General features: G+C 42.0%; 1 protein-coding gene across 1 annotated transcript; it reads right to left on the bottom strand.

Annotated features, from left to right (window-relative positions):
* Positions 1 to 268: 268 nt before the first annotated feature.
* Positions 269 to 16,572, bottom strand: JPT2 (Jupiter microtubule associated homolog 2). Its single transcript, XM_079954141.1, has 5 exons — positions 16,410 to 16,572; positions 7,399 to 7,547; positions 6,071 to 6,213; positions 5,088 to 5,145; positions 269 to 2,423 (listed from the first exon to the last, which is right to left on the bottom strand). Exons 1-5 carry the CDS (start codon positions 16,451 to 16,453, stop codon positions 2,245 to 2,247), a joined length of 573 nt encoding a protein of 190 aa, XP_079810267.1. The 5' UTR covers positions 16,454 to 16,572; the 3' UTR covers positions 269 to 2,244.
* Between the last annotated feature and the right edge of the window lie 728 nt (positions 16,573 to 17,300).

The raw sequence follows: 17,300 nt of genomic DNA, 5'->3' as shown, positions 1-17,300 counted from the left end.
AATATTTGAATTTTATTCTCTGCCAATAAATGGATGCATTCATCCATAATTTCATTACAAACTTGTCAGGAAAGGGAATTGTATTTACTTTTTGCTTAAAATTACCCAGTACAGTACAGATGGATGGCACTATATAAATATGTCCACCAGAGTTATTTTAATGGGACATTTGGTAGTCCACATGTCTCAGTATTAGTGATTTAAACACACAAGGTGATTTAAGACGCAAAAGAAGACTATTAGGACTCACAGCCTTGGCACACGATAATGAAGTGACAAAATGCAGCTGTTTATTGAGTAGTACATGATTCAACACATTCTGAATTTTCATTAACCCCACCTTTTTTTAATAATAAAAGTATCCTTTCTGGATACGTAGTGTACTCCCCAGGCACCCCTTGAGAAAAATAATGGCACAGGTATAATTAAATCAGTAATAATTTAAGGCTTTGCTGGAAAACTACTATCCAAAACAGAGGCACTGGTGAAAATGCACCTTTTAATACTTCAGCCCCAGGTAAAGCTTGATGCTTTAGAAAAGAGGAAGTCCATAACACAATGCAAATAGTGCCAGAGAAGCAAGTTTGAGCCAATTCTTCCCATGTTGCACCTTTTTAGAACGAATCCACCACAAAGCTCAACATCCACCCCACACCAAACTCTTCTTATTCCCTGTTCTACTGTGGGGTTTCCCCCTTTTTCTTTTGAGGTGCTACACATTTTTGAAGAATGGCAATGAAGAATTTTTCTTCCTCAACTGAGCTGACTTTTTAGTCAAAACAATAACTTGGACAGAACTCCAAGCTACTTTTAATATCTGGCACAGAGCTTGTTTCTCAGAACCCATTTGCAAAATGTTTTCTGCTGGAACCTAGAGCCATTTTGCAAGAAAGGCCACTAGTTCTTTGGCAAGCCTGATGAACTTCTATATATAATGGGAGTTCTAAAGGCAAGCCACTGCACTTGATGTTTTAAAAAAAGAACAAGTCTTAAAGTACAGCTGGTCAGGAATCTATTGTGATAAATACATGAAGTTTAAGTGCCCCTCCCACCCCTAAACCCACATAATGGAATTCCAGAAAACAATACAAAGTTATTGCAAAAAAATCTGAAGTCTGTGCACCAGGAGTATTGTATTGCAAAAATCCAGGAACCATCTCCAATTGGATGGAGTGAGTGAAAGAGACAAACAGAAGTCTCAAGGCAGCTACAATGCAAAGAAGTAACCAGGTGGGATAGTCCGTGCTTCCAGATGGGGTCACCAATATGTTATTTATACTTTTAACTGCAATAATCAGGGCTCCAGCCTCTGCAGCCTTTCTCCAGGTTCTCCTCTGCCTGCTACAATCAGGACTTTTAATTCTGAAGTTCTGGTGGTGGGCAAGGTGGGGAGAACTAGAAGAATAGGGTGGGCAGCACAGCAGCTGCAGCCTCACTCAGCATAGTTAAAGGTGCTGTCTCTGGGGAAGAGGAGTTGAAAACTATCCAAATTATAGGACGAAGTGGTCAATAAGGAGGGAAGGCAAATAGTCTAACAGAGTCAGCACAGAATTAGATAAGACTAGACACTTACAGGGCAGAAAGAACCTTGAGTACAAACAGCTTCTGTTGGAGGCTAATTATGGGGTAGAACACTACATTCTTAACCATCTCATTGGACAAGATTCAAGGTCTGATTATAGACAAGAGTGGTTTGGCTGACTTTTCAGATCATTCCGTGCCATCCACAACTGCAAATATATTGTCATTCAACTTGCACCTTCCTTAACTAGCCAAAAGGTTGAAGACTTTCAAGAGTTCAAAAAATGAATTCTTGCACAATACATTTTGACTACAATTACTCCCCAGAAGAGGATCTGCTTGCTTAGTAAGGTTCTCCCTTACAAGATGACAAAGGGCAGTTCTAGTCCACAGTTCAGGAAAATCTTTAGTCAGAGTTTAGACCAGGCTTCCTCCTTATCTAGCACAAATAAAATCCCCTCAGGGCTATATTACCTAATCTGTGCATCAAGAAAGCAATATTCTGCCTCGGAAGTGCATGAGCTCAGGGTACTCTCAGAAGTCTGTACTGCAACTTTAAAAGCCAGAAAAGCTCAAGCTAACTTCTGCCACATACTGAATATGCCAAACCACTAAGTGGCTCTTTCTTCAAGCAGCAGGAGGCTAAACTTCTGGTTCAAACCTTGAAAACTGTTTCTGTGCTGACTCCATTGTGGGGAGGGGGAAGGGAAGAGAACACTTTCCTTAATAGAAGGCAATGCTGGATTTGCCCCCAGGAGGGTTGAGGACTTTGTTGTGTGATCGTGGCCGTGGCCCCAGCCTGGGCTCATGATCATCCATTTTGGGTCCAGGCTCTTTGGTGCTCTCCTTCTTCTGTGGCTCTCTCTTTTCACTTGTATCCTCCACCTGTGGTCTTTGGTCTTCTGTAATTGTAAATTAAGATATGTTGTCAGGTGGCCTTGCCAGAATATTCACCCAGTCTTACGACAATTATAGCTTGCATTACATGTATTTTACCCAGCTGCACTTCGTTCAGCCACCAGTTAGCACTCCATTTCCATGTTAACAAGGTGATAGTTATGTCATGTATGCTGCGGAAGCATTGTGAAATGCTGCTCCCCAAGAATACTCTGCTAAAAAAGTTTTACAAGGAGCATGGAAGGGCACCCAGTACTGAACACATGCACACACACAAACTCCTTTAAAAATGTATTAAATCAGCCCACCAAGCAGGCCACTATAATGGGGACAAAAGGAGTATTATGAAAGTGTGTGAAGCCAGTTCCCAGGCCTTTAAGGAACAGATACTGTCACAACTGCAGATAGACACACACTAAATATTTGTGGCTTATATTCCTCTCTCCACAAGTCTTTTCATTTAGGTTTATTTATCTGGAATAATAATAGCTGTGTCAAACATTGAATATAACAAACAAAACCCCAGAAAAAAACAGTTCTTCAAATAAAAGTTGGATACTGCCCTTGACTCATCTATCCTGGAAAGCCTATAGAAACAACAGGTGAACAATCTGTCACCTACAGAGTGGTTCCCGAGCCCTGTGCAGCTCATCAAGAACTATGCTCATCTACTTCTTAGTGCTAAGCCATATCCAGGAGAAAGTATAGCTTAAGCCATGAATTCATGGCAGAGGGAATGACTTAGCACAAGGTTAGTGCTAGCGACTGTATAATAATCAGCAATTAAGTAGAAGTAATCTCAAGCATCTAGTTTAGCAGGAGATGGTAATACAGTGGTGCCTCACAAGACGAAAAGAATCCATTCCGCGAGTCTCTTCGTCTAGCGGTTTTTTCGTCTTGCGAAGCAAGCCCATAGGAAATTCGTTTTGCGAAGCACCTCCAAAATGGAAAACTCTTTTGTCTAGCGAGTTTTCCGTCTTGCGAGGCATTCGTCTTGCGGGGCACCACTGTACACTGGTAGATAGAAGCTCAGATCAGATACATATTATTTGTATCAGGCTTAGCTCTGGCACCCACAGAATAGCAACCCATTCCAGAATATTCTCATATAGGAAGACTGAATTGTGGAGAATCTATTCTGTACTTTTAGAAGATGCACTGAATGCTTTTTATAAAATTTAGAAGATACAGGGTTGTTGTTTTTTTAAAGGAAATTCAGATGCAGGGATCTCTTCAAATTGTAACTTTTTACAGGTACAGTGAAACCTCTACTCACGTAAGGAATCCGTTCCGGAGGTCCATTAATGAGTTGATCCGGGTTGCTGGGAGAAGCTCCGTTCTGTGTGTGCACATTCGGCGGCAGCGCCATTCTGCGTGTGTGCAGATGGCAGCAGCCGCTTCTGCGCGTGCACAAATTGCAGCAAACCCGGTATTTATTTCCAGGTTTGCCGCAGTCGCGAGTTGGGTTGCTCGCAAGTGGGGCAGTGGTAAGTAGAGGTTGTACTGTACACACACACAAAATAAGCCAAGCAAATCCACTTCAAATCCATTTCACTCTCCACATTTTAAAAGATCCTCAACCAAATTAGTAAGGAATTATTGGACAGCGAAGTTGAAAACAATGCAAGCATGTCAATTTATTGAATGCATCTGCTTCTGATGGGATTTTTACCTACATAGGAAAAATGGGAGACATCCCTTAAGGGATCTGGATTAACTTTGAGTTTCTAAGTCATTTGGTCAAACTGTTCAAATCTAAAAGAACTGCCCTTCAAGATAACAGCCAGGCAATATATGGCACCTTGTACATCACATCCATATATTAAAAAATTGCAGTCAGAGGTGCATTTTCATATTCAATTTCTTGTGACAGAAATAAAAAATTCTCAGTAATATTTCAGCACAAATTCAAGCTGTTGTAAAGCTGAAGATTTCTGAAGAATCTTTGACTATTTTGCTGAAGCATTTAAAGGACTCTTAGTTCATTCCAAAGAGCTTCTTGCTTTTCTACTTATGGCACTGAATGCTGTAACTGTGGGTAACTAGCATCTAAGGAGCTGCTGACAGAGCCAGCAGCTGACCAAGTCATTTTTCCATTAGAAATTAACATACCAAAGATTGGTTTCTTTGGAAAATAAAAAACTCCTCTTCAACCTAAAAGTGTTTTTGTGGATTCTGATAAATCTCATTTTAACAAGCCTCCCGGGAATTTTGTTCATCCCACATATACTGAAGAGATAGGTTATGTTTGTCTAGATTCTATCTCCCTATAGCCACCCACAAGCTGTATTAGGCATCTGAATTGACAGGATGCCTACAATTACAAGCTTTCTGGGGCTTCAAGATCAGCCACTATTATTATTATTTGTTACTTTTGACACACAGAGGAGTGTCCCAAAGTGACCTACAGCCTGACACTATTACTATTTACTTTCAGCCACCAGATAAGAATGTTTCTTAAACCCTGGCTTTTGTCCCTTAGTCTGGAGAGTTTTAGATACTTTTGGCGTCTTTCAGTGGACCGGATGTGTTACACCTGACTTTTATACGTATGAAAATGTTTTTCATTCTGCTCTTAGCTTTTCATTCTGTTTTGATTTCATACTAGTTTTAAAAGACAACCCACGCTTTGGAAATCCTCTGCTTCCCAGACAACTTGTTCCACTTACCTTTTGGTTTTAGTTCTTGTGGCACATCCCCTCTGTCATTCAGGATAACAACATGATCCTGTAAGGGGAAAAACACTTTTAAAAAACCAAGTTCTTTGGGAATGTATTGCCCCTTTAAAAAAAGCAACTCTAGGTTTGCTTAGGCTTCCTTCAAGCAAGAAAGGCAAGCAATTTCTGCTACCATTCTCTTTTGAACGGCAGAACTTCTAGCACATAGCTGTCAGGATCTGTGTTCGACCAAGCTGATAAAGCTCAACTTCCTCCAGCCGAGTCCTTCGGAAATGCCCTCCGACGTGATTAACGACCTGAGCCTTTGATGAGGCTCCAGGCACATGCCCATTCAGCAAAGAATCAAAGCAGCACGCGGAAGTGATGAGATTTATGGCTACATCGCTATACTTTATTTCTTACTATGCCATCCTCTCTCTGTGAAAGGCAGAGAACAACTGAACCTAAACAAAGGAACAGGAAACCAGTAACGTCACATCCGTCTCCTGTCTTCCGTGAGACTTCAAACAGCCTGGAATGTCTCTGGAATTTAAACAGAGTCTTGTGACTCTAAGCAGCTGCACAGTGGCAAACAGAAACTAACAGTAGCTTGCATTTCTGCAGGGTTGTCTTCCACACATGAGGCAGAAGAGATTCTGCTTATTATAAGAACTTAAGAGACTGCTGGAACAGGCCACTGGCCGATCTAGTCCAGCATCCTGATCTCACAGTGGTCAACATTTCTACTATAGATAGATGTTCAATCTAATTCAACACTTTACAGTGGAAAGAAGGCTGGGTCAGCATGATCAGGAATGAATGGAATGAATCAAAAGCTTCTCAATTCTATACCAAGGGCCCCCAGATTCAATGATACAAATGAATGCATGGCTGCTTCATTTACACAGATCGTTCTTCCTATGATCTGATCTGAGTTCTCCTGTGGCTTTATTAAAAAGAAAAAAGGAAAAGGAAATGGGCAAAATCTACAATACCTTCGGTTTGTTTGGGTGAGCTTTGACAATGTCGACAGGCTGTGGAGACCCAAAAATATTGCTTGTTTTTCCACCAGGTGGATTTGTAAGATGACGAGAAGGATTAGGTTTATGGTCCTCAAATATTCCACTGTCCTTCCCACCTGCAAGACAGCAGTACTAGTGGAAGTTACTAAGAACTTCTTCAGATTCTTCCAAGTAGCTCGTGATAAGCTCCAGGAGTCAGTCCACTATCAGCAGTTTGTATTTTCAATGGATTCAATTTAGTTTCCCAGTGCAATGTGCACTGACTTTTAACCTAATAGGCTGGGAATCAACCAAAACTATTTTGAAGATGTCTAATGTGTAAAAGGTTCCACTGCTGGACAAGCTGCCCAGCTAGCACTGATTGTAGCATTTGCTATGCATGGGACCATTCCAGGAACGTTTATTCCACTTGATTTCCAATGTCACACAATACTGCAATAAGAACAGCTATATGCTGCAACAATGTTTGCAAGTGGATGCAGACGCCAGCAGTATGGAAATGAACATGCACAGACAAGCTTCTAGAAATATTTTGACTCACCTTCATGCTCTAAAACTGAAGCCCATTGTTCAAATTGCTTTATACAATTTATTAAAAAGTAACCTCTTTGTTCACTGGGAGAGTGCCAAGAACTGCTTCTGCCTAAGCCACGATTTAATGCAGCACTGTCTAAATACCACAGCTGAAAGATGATATGTTACTACCATAAACAGAAAGCTTGAGTCCTACATCCCACACACCTCAACGTTTAGAAGTCCAGTATCAATTATAAACCTGCGCTTTTAATATCAGCCAGCCTAGGTGGTATGAGATCAAACACCATATCTTACCACATCCTCAGCACAACAGTGGTATTTGGGTGAGGGTCGTATGCACTACAATCTGTTACCACCATATTTAAATGATCATTTCCATCAAGTTTTATTATGCAGCCTTTCCAGGGTTGAATTACTGGTTTGGTCCCTCTCTGCCAAAGCACACACTTGCAATCTACATTTGTAAGATGCAATCTCTACTGCAAGATTGTGCAGACTGCTAAAACATCTGTTTGTCAGGCTGAATTACATCAGTTAGCAAAGCAGTGCAATTCATCTCTTGCATACAAAATATTGGCTGAACACAACCTAAGCACTTCTTTGATTAACAAGGATAGTCTGAAACATACAGAAGCTTTCAATGGCGATACAATATGGTAAAACTCTGCTAGAATAGAGAAAGACAAAGTATAGGTTATGTATTCGCAGGCAAAGCCAAACCTGCCACTCCTTTACATAGAGCTCCTCAGGAAGATGACTCTCACCTGGAGGGTTTGTTCTCTTTGAAACGTTCGGAGTTTCTTCAGCTCCTCCAAATATGTTAGATGTCATTCTGTGCGGCCTGAAAGAGGAGTTTACTTCTTCTGGGCTTCCAAAGAGATTGCTGGAGCTTCCTCCAGGAGGTTGCAGGACCCTGTTTACAGAAAATAAATGATAGTCAGCCACGAGCACAGATAGTGTCCAGTCTGAATTATATAAGTGAAAACAGGCAATGTGCAACCAGACAAGTCTATGGAGAGATTTATCCAAAGGTTATGAGAGAGGGAAAGGTTACATACGCTTCAGGTTACAGACTCCACTAACCCAGAAATAGTGCTTCAGGTTAAGAACTTTGCTTCAGGATGAGAACAGAAATTGGGCTCTGGCGGCGTGGCAGCAGCAGGAGGCCCCATTAGCTAAAGTGGTGCTTCAGGTTAAGAACAGTTTCAGGTTAAGTACGGACCTCCGGAACGAATTAAGTACTTAACCTGAGGTACCACTGTAACTCTCTGTTAGTAGGAAGCAGAAACCTTAATGGTTCAAATGTTGCATACCGTCAGCCTACACATCCTATTAACTTCATCTCTACAAAGTTAACCTTTGCTTAAATGCTTTGCTTAAATTAGGGGTCTGCAAGGTTTACCTCGCCTGGGCCGGTTCACTCCAGCAGAGATCCCTCCGTGGGTTGGATTGTGAGCGTCTGCGCAATTTTCAGCGCCTGAGCATACACGATTTCCGGCACCTGCGCAGACGCAATTTCCGGCGCCACGGAAGCGAGTCCCCATACTGCACTGCACTGGTTTAGCGCAGCATGTGGGGACTCACTGACCAGGCGGCTCAGTTGGGGGGCGGCTTGTGGGCCATGGGCCTTAGGTTGCCTACCCCTAGCTTAAATGCATAAAGAATATGATGGTCAGGATAAGTTTAAAGAGGGAAAATAATTTATAACTGTACATACTTCTCGACAAAAAAAGGGGGGGGGAATCCCCAAACTAGGTCTGTGCAAAGCATATCAGGCACCAATAAGCAGTTTGGCTTGATGCTTCTTGATGGATATTTTCCCATTGTTGGGTGAGGTCATTACCACACCCAAATTGAAACTGAACGAGAGTGAACGCATTTACTCCTTACAAACTTGTCCACACCCTTTTATATGCTTATTAAAATTCTTTCCATTTTGAGGTCTACTTCACAGCAGTATGCCAAGATGTATATGAAGTGTATTTTGGTTATTAGCTTACTGGATTATTATTATCTCAATCCACAAGCATTTTTAATCAAAATATGAGATATTTGACTGCTGCATTTGGGAAAAGGAATATTTATAACAGATTAGGGTTTTGTATTGGCTTAAATTTCTCAAAAGTTGCTAAGAGATATGGAGTTCAAAATCTGAATGTGACACAGAGACCAAAAAAACAAATAAACCCCAGATCTCACCAGCCAAAATAAGGGCATCTCAAGAAATAGACAATCTTAATTTACACCAGTCCAACACCAGTACTTCTATTGCCTGGTGGTGTTATGTGACTAGCACAGCAGCATATACACATATTGTTAAGACTGTTGCAATCTGTTATTCAGCTTTCTGTGGAAAGAAACATTCCAGAACAAGGCCAAGGTTTGCAGGGAATGGAATGCAAATGACATTAAAGAATGCATTGTAAATGACCAGATAAGAGGTAGCTAGGACAGCTACTCAGTACAATACATGCACAACGACACTACAAGTTTTAACCCTATATTTCTGACTTAAGTATCAAGCTGGTTCCATACAAATAGTCAATATCTATGCAAACATTTGCACTCTTGAAGCAATTTCACAATACAGTGGTACCTCAGGTTAAGTACTTAATTCGTTCCGGAGGTCCGTACTTAACCTGAAACTGTTCTTAACCTGTTCTTAACCTGAAGCACCATTTTAGCTAATGGGGCCTCCTGCTGCTGCCACACCACCGGAGCCCGATTTCTGTTCTCATCCTGAAGTAAAGTTCTCAACCTGAAGCACTATTTCTGGGTTAGCGGAGTCTGTAACCTGAAGCGTATGTAACCTGAGGTACCACTGTACAATGGAAGTTGATAGACTAATTCAAGGAAGAAGGTGGGGGAAAAGATGTTTCTTGTATCATTTGCCAGGAAGGAGACAATAATGTGTTCAAATTTTGAGACACAGCTATATGGCATCCCAGACCATAAAACCTTTGCTCTCCAAAAGTCATGGAAGAGAATTTCCTGTGCAATCGGAGTGCCTGAATAAAGGGTTGGGTGGGGGTGGGGAGGAATAAATTAAGAATACAGTGGTACCTTGGGTTATGTGTTTTCAGGTTGTAGACCGCAGGAAACCTGGAAGTACCGGAAAGGGTTACTTCCAGGTTTCGCCGCATGCGCAGAAGTGCCAAATCATGTCATGCGCATGCGGCACTGCAGGTTACGAACATTGCGGGTTGCAGATGTGCCTCCGTCACGGATTACGTCCGCAACCCGAGGTTCCACTGTATCATTCTGCTTCTAAGTTACTGCTGCTTTCTTTCAACATGCCACAATGCAAACAAGTATGCAGTGGTCATCACCTCTCTCTTCATCAAAAGGAGATAACAGAATCACTCATGCAATTTAAATTCAAACTTTCTCAACTGGCAATGCAGTGCTTGGCAGTCTCGTGCCAATAATTTAGCTTTGGTTTCAACAACTCCCATCAGCTCCAGCTAGCAAATGACCGTGATGGTGAAGGCTGGTTTAGAGTGTTGGACAATAGACATCACTCAGGGTTCAAATCCTCACTCGGATTTGAGTTCACAAAGGGGACCTTGGGTCAATCACCATCCCTCAGCCTCAGAGGCTGGTTGAAAGAATAAAATAGGGAGAGGGAGAGCCGAATACGTCCCCTAACCTCCCTGGAGGAAACGTTGTATATAAATGCAAAAACAAAATAAATGAAAATAAATACTTGAAGATTGCATTTTGGACCACAAAAGGCTGTCTGATTAAAAGTGTCAGTATCATGTCTGAGATCAGTGAACTACACATTTAGGCACTGTTCCAACACCACAGTTCCAAGCATTGCAACAGTAACATGAGTGTGCCTGACTGAAGATACACATTGTATACACAACAGAGAGGGTTTTCATTGCAAATTCTGCATGAATATTTTCAAGAAGCAGAAACAAATTCAGAAAGAAAGCATCATACGATGAGCACCACAAGTCCTTTCAGCAATATAGGCTGTTTGACACTAGTTGACACACAAATCCCAAATTGCTTGAGGAAAGGGGGTGGTTCCTACAATCCTGGAAAGAGGCTGTGATGAATTCCCTCCTGAAGTAGTAAGGTTTAGATCCAGGTAACCATTAGGAAATATCACTCTGTACAAGGCTTTTTCCTTGGAACGGAAAGTGCCTTAGTCACCTTGGTGATGAAACACTATCCTGTTGAGGAAGCTGGGAAGACTGGCATATTGTTTTACAGTGGCTCCTTACATTCTTGGAAGATCAGTCCCAGAAGGTGATGCTGGGAGACTTCTGTTCCATCCAACGTTCTATGGGGATACAAGGTCTCATACTGTCTCCCAGGCTGAAATATTTTCATTTTAAATAGACTTTTAATACAGAACTCTGCTGCTCTTTAATGACTGCCAATTTTAGTGATTTTTTTTAATTTGAAGTTTTATTGATGTGATTATTGTACTGCATATAGAACCCATTCAGTGGCGTAGCGTGGGTTGTCAGCACCCGGGGCAAGGCAAGTAATTTGCGCCCCCTAACCCGTGGATTTGCGCCCCCTAACCCATGGATTTGCGCCCCCTAACCCTAACCCCCAGATGTTGCGCCCGGTGTGGCCGCCCCCCCTGCACCCCCCACGCTACGCCACTGAACCCATTTCTTCTTCTTTGCCATATCCTATGAAGGTAGTGGCAGACTGTTCCTCTTTAGCTGGAAATGCTACTGCATACACAATTCTGAAGAGAACAAAAAGGAACAAAAACTTGAGCAAAAAAGTGCAAGTAAGGAATGCTTAAAAAAAATATTCTGAGGAGCATACTGCTAAAAATATTAAGACCAACAAGGAGTTCTTTAAATAAACTGGTATCAGGAAACCATCTAGGAAGACAGTTCGAACATTGGATGACAAGGTGGTAAAAGGAATGTGAAAGGAGGATATGGAGAAGTTGAATGAATTATTTGCCTGTGTCTTGACAATGGAAGAAATAGGGTAGATCCCAGTGCCTGAACCAGTACCTCACTAAGGTCTCCTCAGGAAGCTTAGCCATCAAGGAATAAGGGGAGGGATCCTCTTGTGGACTACAAATTTTTTAAATTGGACGAAGCAAAGATGTAGAAAGTGGAGTCCCCCAAGGATTGGTATTGCAACCTGTGCTTTTTAACATGTTCATAAACAACCTAGAGTTGATAGTGAGAAGTGAGGTGGCCAAGTGTATACTAAATCATTCAGGGCCAATGAAAGAAAGACAGATTATGAAGAGCTCCAAAAGAACTTTTCCAAACTGACTGAATGGGCAGTAAAATGGCAAATGCAATTCCGGGTAAACTAGATTAAAGTGGTGCATGTTGGGGGGGGGGGATCTTATTTACACATATACATGCATGTGGTGTGAACTGGCAGTAATGGGCCCAAAATGAGATATTGGGGTTGTAATAGATAGTTCAATGAAAATGTCAACCCAGTGAACAGCAGCAGTGAAAAAGGTGAATTTTATGCTAGAGAGTATTAGGAAAGGAATTTAAAATAAGCTACCAAAATCATAATGCCCTTACACAAATCTATGGTGTGATTGCATTTGGAATACTGTGCACCGTTCTGGTCACCTCACCTCAAAATGGTTCAGAAAACAGCAACCAAAATGATCCAAGGGATTTTTAGTTCAGAAAAAAGGTAAGTGCCATATTTCTCCATTTATAAGACGCCCCCTATTTTTGGGGACTCAAAATTAAGAAAATGCATTATCCGTGTATAAGACGACCTCTTATTTTAAACTTAAAAAATTTAGGAAAAAATATAGTCTTATACATGTAAAAATACGGTAAGAGGTAATACAATAAAAGTTTATAAAATTATGCACGGCATGGAGAAAGTGAATAGAGACAAGGTTTTCTCATGGACATCTAGTGAAGCTTAATGTTGGAAGATTCACAACAGTTAAACTACGGCCATTGCTCCCACAGGAGGCAGTGATGGCCATCAACCTAGATAGCTTTGAAGGATTGGAGAAATTCATGGAGGTGAGGGCTATCAAGGACTAGTTGCCATAATGGCTATGCTCTGCCTCTACACTTGGAGGCAGCAACGCTTTTGAATACCAGTTGCTGGAAACCCACAGAAGAGGAGAGTTCTTGTGTGCTCAAATTCTGCTTGTGAGTTTCCCACAGGCATCTGGTCGGCCCCTGCCCTGCTCCAGCGGGCTCTTCTTAAATCTCTTACCTGAGCTCTGAGTCAGAAAATTCAATCCCAATCCCTTGTGCTTTCAAGAAGCATGATGTCCTCACAGTATTGCAAACACCAAGAGTAAGTTCCTTGAGCATTCTGATAATGTAAAAAATCCACTAAATTTCAAAATTCTTCCTGACACCAATTCAGTATGCATATATTGTTACATTATGATGAGTCACCTTGTGCAAAAGGACATCTAGGCAATTTTAAAAAAAATTAATCATTGATATCCAAAATAATGATGTCACTCAAATGATACACTACTTTCTAACTAGTGTGTGTTCAGGTGGCAAGATTTGATTTAAGTAATCCATTGTTATTAAAGTCTGTCTACATATGCTGGTCTAAGTTATGGGGATGGAGGAGGAGAGGAGATACAGAATCCAGGTTTTCTTCAAGTTTATTTCTTCATGAGAAAAGTCAAGAACTCTAGGTTGGTTGAAGCAGAGATTAATAGGCAGTTTTAGAATTAATATTTTATGTCTCTGGTAAGAAGCAAAACTCTCTAAAGGCAGAGGAATGCAGCAAGATGTTGACTTTGAAGTGAGTTTTGGCTTCTGGAAAACACAGCCTGGTGTGACAACGGAGCCTTCCTGAAAAAAATCATACCAGACAGTGCGGTCTGGTGCCCTTTAAGCACAGCAGCCACCTCCTACAGCAAAAATCTATTCTGAAACACTGGGTGGCATGAATTATTAAACCCCAAAGGGCTCCAAAAGGAGGAGGAGGAGTGCTAATGAGTCTGTTATTCAAATCTCAACAGACTGATCCACCTCCATGAAGTTACATATCATGGCAATAGTAGAAATATATAGGTACTTACAATTCTAATCGCCAATCCATGTACAATTAAAATATGCAATGCTTATTTTGGAGATTAAGCAGCTGCATTGAAGTTTAGGTCAGCAATCAATCAGGGCCACTTTGAGATTAAGTAATTGTGAAGTAAGAGACTAGCCCATCTCTCTCTCTCTCTCTCACACACACATATAATGTTTGGACACGATACAAAGATTTATTGGAAAATAAAACTCCCAGGTGGCTTTCACCAATGGAGGCCAAGGAGGTAAAGAAACTTAATATGAGAACTAATTGGCCGAAATACTCTGAAATTTTAGAACAAGAAGGTGGTGAACTTAAACTACAAAGCTATGAGAAAATAAAGTCCAAGGTACGGGATTGGCTCCATTATTTTCAAATAATGGAGGCCTATAAACAAGACAGGAAAATTGGTTTCCAGGTGGAGAAATCGAAACTAGAAACAGAACTGTTAGAACCCAATACTAAGAATTTATCAAGAATGTATAACTTGCTGTTGAAGTGGAACACAATAGATGAGACAGTGAAGTCAGCTATGGTTAAATGGGCACAGGACATAGGTCATGACATTATGTTTGCTGACTGGGAGCAGTTATGGACCACAGGTATTAAATTTACGGCATGTAATGCCTTACGAGAAAACATTATGAAAATGATTTATAGGTGGTACATGACCCCAGTCAAGCTTGCGAAGATTTATCATCTGCCCAATAACAAATGTTGGAAATGCAAAGAGACTGAAGGTACCTTCTTCCATCTTTGGTGGACCTGCCCAAAGATTAAAGCCTTCTGGGAGATGATTTATAATGAAATTAAGAAAGTGCTTAAGTGCACCTTTAACAAGAAACCAGAGGCATTTCTCTTGGGTATGGTCGGCCAGCTGGTGCCGAAGAAGGACAAGAATTTCTTTTTGTACGCCACTACGGCAGCAAGGATCCTTCTAGCAAAGTATTGGAAGACACAAGAGTTACCCACGCTGGAGGAATGGCAGGCGAAAGTGATTGACTTTATGGGACTGGCAGAAATGACCGGCAGAATCCGCGACCAAGAGAGAGAGACTGTGGAAGAAGATTGGAAGAAATTTAAGATGTATCTTAAGAATTATTATAAAACTGAGGAGTGTTAAAATGCTGAGGGGAAAGAAGACGTAGAATTGCAGCGATAATTGGGTTTAAATTTTAGGGTGGAGTAGAAAAAGAGGATGAATTTATATTTAATTGGGCAAGAAAGGTTGCTGAATAATGGTACTAAATTAAGGATGCAAAAAGGGGAAGGTATGGGGAAGTCCGGGAAAAGAGGGTTATGAAAATAAGGTTAAGAAAATATGAGTTTGTTGTTTGTTTGTTCTTATGTTGTTTTCTTTTGTTTGTGATAAAAAATTGGAAATTAATAAAAATCATTTAAAAAAAAAAAAAAGGACAGAAATTATAGGGACCTACTAATAAAAGCTATGTGATTCTTGCACAATGTGACATATAAATGAATTGTCAAATGAGCATATCACTCTCTCTCTCTCTCACACACACACACACACATAGGGTGGTTAATTCTCAAAGCGAGTTCAGCATTCAAAGCAATCCAAGTGATTACTATACTAGACACAGGTAAAAATGAGATCCAGTGGAAGTAGTAAGAGGTCTAACTCAGTGCAGTTGGTTTCTTCTGTCCCAGTAACCTGAATCAATTTCATTTATATGCAATACATGCTCCAGACAAGGACAAATCCATTTATAGCCTCCAAGAATAGGCAAAATCAAAACCAACTCATTCCACCTACACCTGGGCATGGCTAGAGGAAGCAGAAGAAAGGCAGGACACCTTATCACGAATACTACTCCAGTTGCAACCACAACAAAGCTAATTCCAGGCATCTGTGCTATACTTTCTTCCTCAGACAGGCCTTGGGATGTTTAATACAGCATTTTGGGTGCAAACGCATTATTGAATAGCATTTCAGAGGGGAGTTCAGAAACAGCACCATACATTATCACTAGAATCCTTATGACTGCCAAACAATGTGGATCAGCATTGTTGCCTTGATTTGGCGCATTCAGATTCCGTATTTAAAACTTTCGTCAGTCACCTTAAGTTTTTCTGCTGGGGGGAAAGAGACAGGCAAGACATTTTTAAAAATAAAACACCACCCAGAAATATAAGTATTACCCTCCTTTATTTTGCTTGAGCAGGCTAGTGAAAAGGGCGGGCACCATAAAAGCTTTTGTTCTCTTTAAAACAAAACGGGAAAAACCCCAAACCTCCGCCACACCCCTTACAGAAGTCATTTACTCAGAAGCAAGCCCGGCGGTTTCATCAGGGTTACTCCCATGTATGCCTGCAAAATATTGCCGCCTCAGCGCTAGGTAAGAAATCCGGTTTCCGACGGCACCAGAAGGCCTCCTACCTGAACCGGCATATTGCCACACCCCCACCCCCACTCTTAAAGCGCAGCGAGGCCGAACTGGAAACGCACGGCTTTAATTCGAATCGAAAGCGTCCGCCGCTGTCTGCTTTTACAACCCACAACATGCCCTTAAAAAAACGGCGTTCTCTCTCTCTCTCTCTCTCCCCCCCCCCCCCCCCCCCGTTTGCAGCGAGGTGGCTCCGCCAAGTCACCAGCTTCCGCCCCTGAGGAGCCTCCCCTCAGCCACAAGGGCGGGAAACGGAGCGAGGGACCCCGGCGTCCGGCGTCTCCTCCCCGCCCCTCCCCCACGAAGCGAAGGCCGCCCTTCCTCAGAGGAACGAGCACATTTACCTCGAGCTGGGTTTCGCCGAGTCGGTCTCGGGTCCCTGAAACATGGTGGCGGGAACGGCGGCGACCAACGGCCTAGCGAATGCTAAGCAACGCGCTCCTCAACTGCGAGCGGAGCTAGAGCTCCGCGCTTGTGTGATTTCCTCAGGCAGGGCGCCCGGGCGGTCTTTAAAAGCCGATTGGCCATTGGAGCCGCCGCTCGCGGCCAGCCAACCAACCGACGACTCGGTGATCTGTGTCCAATGAGCGCAATACAAGGATGGGGTTTGGGGGCGGGGACAAGGGGCGAGATGCCTGAAGCGCGGGCGGAGTTGTTAGCGCTCTCATTGGAAGGAGTGAATTGAAGTGCAGAGTGTTTGAGGACCGGGACATTCGCAGGGAAACCAAAATGCTTGTTTGCAATGCTATTGTACTACCAACCTTACTGTATGCTTGTGAAACATGGACCATTATAAACACCATCTCCAACTCCTCAAAAGATTCCATCAACGGTGTCTCCGAAAATTGTTACACATCACTTGGGAAGACAGGAGAACTAATACCAGAAGCAAAGATCACCAGTGTTGAAGCAATGATTCTTCAACATCAACTTTGTTGGACTGGTCATGTTGTGTGGATGCCTGATTATCTTCTTCCAAAGGAACTACTCTATTCTGGACTTAAAAATGAAAAGTGTAATGCTGGTGGTCAACAAAAGAGGCATAAAGACTGTCTCAAGGCAAACCTAAAAAAATGTAGTATAAACACCAACAATTGGGAAACACTTGCCTGTGAGCGCTTCAATTGGAGAACAGCCTTTACCAAAGGTGTCATGGGTTTTGAAGACACTTGAACTCAGGACCCAAGGGAGAAACGTGCTAAAAGGAAGGCACGCTTGGTAAATCCACACCGTGA

Source organism: Podarcis cretensis, assembly GCF_951804945.1.
Source record: "Podarcis cretensis genome assembly, chromosome: 14".
Taxonomy (NCBI): Eukaryota; Metazoa; Chordata; class Lepidosauria; order Squamata; family Lacertidae; genus Podarcis; species Podarcis cretensis.
Note: the sequence above shows the minus strand (reverse complement) of the source record. Positions and strands in the feature narration are given on the sequence as shown.